Here is a 5,330-nt window from a genome sequence, read left to right as displayed (position 1 = left end):
CAATGCTGAGATTCCACTCCATGTGCGCCGGGACTAGCTGTCATGTCCTTTCCCCCTCAGTGCTTCACCAACATTTGCCCATTGGCTATCGAGGACAACGCCATCTTTGTGTCATAGAAAATGTTTTGTTTTAAAGCAGGGATGCACCGATATATCGGCTAACGAAACATATCGGCCGAAAATGGCAATTTTCTGGCCGATACAGCGGCACATCCTATTCTCTCCTCCCCAATAAAAAATACAAATATTTAATAAAAAATGAATTAATAAATAAAAATAAATATAAAAACATTTAAAAGTGTATAAAAAATAAAATATTTTAAAAAATTGAAAAAGTTAAAAAAAAAACCATTTTCGGTTTTGGTTTCGGCCTGACTTTTTTTTATTTCAGTTTCATTTCGGTTTTGCACCTCTGTTTTAAAGTGAAACTTCAGACAAAACCTATTTTGATACAGTTTGGAAGGCTTAGAGCCTCTGCTATTGGGATGGTTTCTCCTCACTTCCTATCCCAGATTGAGTTGTCAGGAAGCGAGGGGAAATGTAACAGGAACACCTACCCCAGGGACTTTACCTCACTTTCTGTTGTCCCTTTGGAACATGAAGTATTCGGAAAAGCTCCCAAATGGGGATTTGGGTAGCCAAAAGGTTAATCAGATTAAGTCTTGCTGTCTGTATGTTGCCGACTAGATTTTATTTCCTGTCCTGTAGACGCAACAGGAAGTAGTAAGAGATCCCACCAAAGTGAGGGGAATTCCCGTCTTAGGCTTCCCCACCAGAATGTTTGCCCCCATTGGAAGATTTCCCCTCCATTCCTGATCTCCTGACACTCAACATTTTGGATTTCCCATCGCTGGGCAAATGGAAGGGGTGAATGTCCCCACAGGAGAGACGGACAGTAATAAAAACATGGCAGAGGGTCTAACGCTTCACTACTGCATCCAAAACGAAAAGAAACATTTTCATTGCGGTCACAGCTTGATGATTCAGAAGCTTCTCACTTTTCCAGGGAAACCAACCTGAAGGTGAAGCAGTCGCTGACCATAACGGGGGACATGGGGGAAGACCTCAACCAGCTGTCAGAGTTTGATGGTAGGTGAAGTAATAAGAAGTTTATACTACAAATGAAAGTTTACGGCTTCGTCCAGACAAAAGTTGGAGCTCTAGACCAGCCTTTCAAATTCAGTAGACTTGCCTTAAAGAGAACCTGTCACGTCTCCCATTCAGAGCAAAGTAATAGGGTCTCTCATAAGAGCAGGTCCCCATCTGTTTATACTCACCTTCTCTGTGCTCCCTCACCAGTCCATTGCTGCTTCTGAGCCCTCAGTAAATATCTGTCTCTTCTGGGTATGGAGGAGCATGTGACCACCCCCAGGATGCAGTCCTTCGACACGAGCAGCCAAGCCTGACCGCATGAGGAGGACATGGTTAACCATTTGAAAGCTCCAACACCACCAACAGGGAGCTTACTCGGGGTTTGGAATCCTGCTTCTGGTGGACAAATGGAGTGGTGGAGGTGTGCAAACAAGATGCGTAGCAGCAGGTGGAGGTTACATAGTTACATAGTTACATAGTATTTGAGGTTGAATAAAGACATTAGTCCATCAAGTCCAACCTATTAGGATCTCATTCTAGGAGTACCTGTACCCCTGTATATTACCTGTACCCCTGTATATTACCTGTACCCCTGTATGTTACCTGTACCCCTGTATGTTACCTGTACCCCTGTATATTACCTGTACCCCTGTATATTACGGTCCCTTAAGAAATCGTCCAAAAGTTTCTTGAACAATTCCACATTATTTGCTGAAATCACCGCCTGTGGCAGTGAGTTCCAGACCCTAACTGATCTTACTGTGAAGAACCCCCTTCGCCCCTTGTGCTGGAATTTTTTTTCCACCAATTTTAGGTGATGGCCTCTAGTTTTTGTAACGGAGTTAATTTTAAACAGTTTATCGCTAATGTTGCTACCACCATTAAACATTTTGTACATGGAAATCATATCCCCCCTTAATCTCCTCACCTCTAATGTGAACATGTTTAAATTTAGTAGCCTTGTCTCGTAGCTCTGGTCCTCCATACCCCTAATTAGTTTGGTTGCCCTTCGCTGGACTTTTTCCAACTCAAGGACATCTTTTCTTAGTACTGGTGACCAGAACTGGACCGCGTACTCCAGATGAGGTCGAACCAATGATCTATAAAGTGGCAAAATTATAGACTTGTCCCTGCAATACATCCCCTTTTTAATACAGGACAAGACCCTGCTAGCTTTGTTTACAGCAGCCTGGCACTGCAAACTACCTTTCAGTTTGTGGTCTACAATGACCCCCAAATCCTTCTCCATTTCTGACTTCCCCAGCGGCATACCCATAATTGTATAACCCATTTGTTTATTTTTAATTCCAAAGTGCATTACTTTGCATTTATCGACATTAAACCTCATCTGCCACATTAATGCCCACTCCCCTATTTTATCCAGGTCCTCCTGTAATGTTATAGTGTCTAAGTCCGTGTCTATTACCCTCCCTATTTTGGTGTCATCCGAAAACACGGAAATATCGCTGTTAACACCCTCCCCGATGTCATTAATAAATAAGTTGAACAATATGGGACCCAGCACAGAACCCTGATGGACAAATGGACAAAGTGACGAAATACCCTTTAACTGCCTTACTAAAAGAGAAAAACAATTGTGTACAGAGCTCAACAGCTCAATCTGAAATGTACACACTCAACGACATAAGTCAGAGCAGTGACTCCACCACCCTCCCATTTCCTGCTGTGTTACATTGGCTCCGAATGACGTTTCGATGAGAGACAGAGTGTGGGAAGGCAAACCGCTCCTGCTTTCTCCTTAGATAGCCCATAGTGCTCTGGGAATACTGTGTTATAGGCACACCCTGAATGTTTATTTCTAACACAAAGATTTTATATATAAAGTAGGGATGCACCAATGGTGATACTAGTATCAGTGCCGATACCGAGTATTTGGGCGAGTACTCGTACTCGGCCAAATGCTCCTACATTTATCCCGTAACCAGAACTTTCGATCAGAGGGAGATTTCCTCTGACCGACAGTCCCGTGAGGGAACATGGTGCCAGCTTCCCGGCCAATCAGGAAGCTGGGCCGAGGGTAATGACTCACAGCCCGGCTTCCTGATTGGCCGGGAAGCCGGCTCCATGCTGTTTGGCCGGGAAGCCCGCTTCTCAGCCCATCAGCATTAAGCCAGCCAAACAGCATGAAGTCGGCTTCCAGGCCAATCAGGAAGCTGTTCCGCGGGTAATGACCCACCTCCCGGCTTCCTGATTGGCCCAGGAAGTCAGCTCCATGCTGATTGGTAGGGAAGCCGGCTTTCTGGCCAATCAGCATCGAGCCGGCCAATCAGGAAGTCGGGCAGCAGGAAATGACCCACCTCACGGCTTCCTAAATGGCTGTGAAGCTGGCTCCATGCTACCGGAAGTATCGGTACTCGGTATCGGAGAGTACCGAAATATATATATATATCGATACTCGTACTCGATAACGGAAAAACGGTATTGGTGCATCCCTAAAAAATAGTAATAACTTAAATAAGCAAAATAAAGTCTAAGGGTCAACACACATTACAATCTGGCTGTACAATCTCTGTACAATCAACTTTAGGTCTACCAAATCTATGTAATATGAGGATCTACTCAATCTATCCAATCAATCTGTATACAATGAGGTAGGCCCTTGTTGGTAGATCTAAAGGAGATTGTACAATCAGATTGTAAGGTGTGTGATGAGTCTAAGGCCTCACATTGCACAGCACAGATAGAAGGGTAACACCACTTTCTCGTTTGGAGTTGAGGAATGGTCAGCTCCCTGCCCCCAGCCTAGTGATTGGATACTAAAATAGCAGCAGCACTCTCTTTCTGCCAGCAGCCAGCATGCTGCTAGTGTTGGCCCTCCCTCTTCCAGGGATGCTGGGTCAGGAGGCTGATATCTGGACAGAATCGGGTACTTATGCTAGCTGTATGTAAAAATGCATTTAAGTGCTATTAGAGGAGCACACAGCTGCGTCTTCTCCTGACTGGCGTTCAGCTTTATTAAAACTGTATAGATATCCATTAAAATTTTAGATTATTTTGTACCTTCAACCTCAGAAATGAAAGACTTTCCGCCCCTTTTCTCTGCAGGTGAAGTAGCGTGCGAGGCCCCCAATAACCGATTGGACACATTCACCGGAACGCTGACCTACCAGGAAGAGAAATACGCTTTGGACAATGGCAAGATCCTTCTACGCGGCTGCACGATCAGGAACACGGAGTGGTGCTTTGGGATGGTCATCTTTGCGGGTCAGTAGGGTTGTGATCATTAGAGGTCCTCTTTAGAGGTGGTATAGGATTACCTCTCTGTCCATGAGTACTCAGTACATCATCGTCTTATCATTCCCCAGGTCCGGACACTAAGCTGATGCAGAACAGCGGCCGCACCACCCTGAAGAGGACCAGTATAGACCGTCTCATGAATATTTTGGTGCTATGGGTAGGTGTCATGGGCGCAGAATTGTTTGGAATTGGGGGCTTTTGCCTCCATCAAGGCGTGATGGGGCTCATGGAGGGAGGTTCATTTATAATTTTCAGTTCTACACCTTCTGCACAGACAATTCTCTTTTTTAGGGTGCACCTCCTCTTTCTTCTTCCAACACCATCTTGCTCCCAGGCCTTAGTAAGGCGTCTATGCATTCAGTAGTCCTTACCATATCTGTGTAACTTCTCAGTTTATTTTTGCATCAATTCTTTAAACTAGTGGAAATTTGAATGCAATGTACTACCCGGGCCAGATTTACCATCAGGCACAGTAGTCCATAGCAACCAGTCAGCATCTCTCTTCAGTTTGCTCAGGTAAGATTTGAAAATGAGACAGAGTAGCTGATTGGCTGCAGTGCAAATCTGCTCCAGATTCTTTTTTTTTTTTTTTTGTTCAATAGATTTGTATTGGCATATAAAAGTAATAAAGCAAAGCAGATTGTATCCATGTCGGGTGGTGGACTGAGGAGTACAGACAATCAATGATGTTATCAAGTATTGGTTAATAAAATAACATAATCGTTATATACATTGCAGTGTACAGTTGTTGTTGTTGATCAACAGTTGTGGCCCACCACCTGGTGGATGTATGAGCCAGTCCAGCGGAACAGACTTGCGTTAGCCAAGGTTTTGGAGAGGCTTAGTAGTAAAGTAGAGAGAAAGGGGTGGGGGGTTAGGTTGGGGAGGACTGTTGTACAGTCTGAGTGGAGGGAGATAGTTATAAAAAAAGGATAAGAGGGGGAAGAAGAAAATATAAAAAGAAGATGGGGGGGGGGGGG

At 44.5% G+C, this 5,330-nt stretch overlaps 1 protein-coding gene across 1 annotated transcript in view; it reads left to right on the top strand.

Moving 5' to 3' along the window:
• LOC108801231 (phospholipid-transporting ATPase ID-like) overlaps nucleotides 1–5,330 on the top strand; it is a gene marked incomplete at its 5' end in the record, with an annotated part of 56,437 nt that overhangs the window by 21,585 nt on the left and 29,522 nt on the right. The window contains 3 exons of the mRNA XM_018573166.1: nucleotides 1,007–1,089; nucleotides 4,159–4,317; nucleotides 4,419–4,507. Coding sequence (XP_018428668.1) covers nucleotides 1,007–1,089; nucleotides 4,159–4,317; nucleotides 4,419–4,507 — 331 coding nt within the window. The remainder of the gene's footprint in view (nucleotides 1–1,006; nucleotides 1,090–4,158; nucleotides 4,318–4,418; nucleotides 4,508–5,330) is intronic.

Source organism: Nanorana parkeri, unplaced genomic scaffold (assembly GCF_000935625.1).
Source record: "Nanorana parkeri isolate BGI_ZX_2015 unplaced genomic scaffold, ASM93562v1 scaffold2261, whole genome shotgun sequence".
NCBI classification, from domain to species: Eukaryota; Metazoa; Chordata; class Amphibia; order Anura; family Dicroglossidae; genus Nanorana; species Nanorana parkeri.
This window is presented reverse-complemented; position numbering and strand designations above follow the sequence as displayed.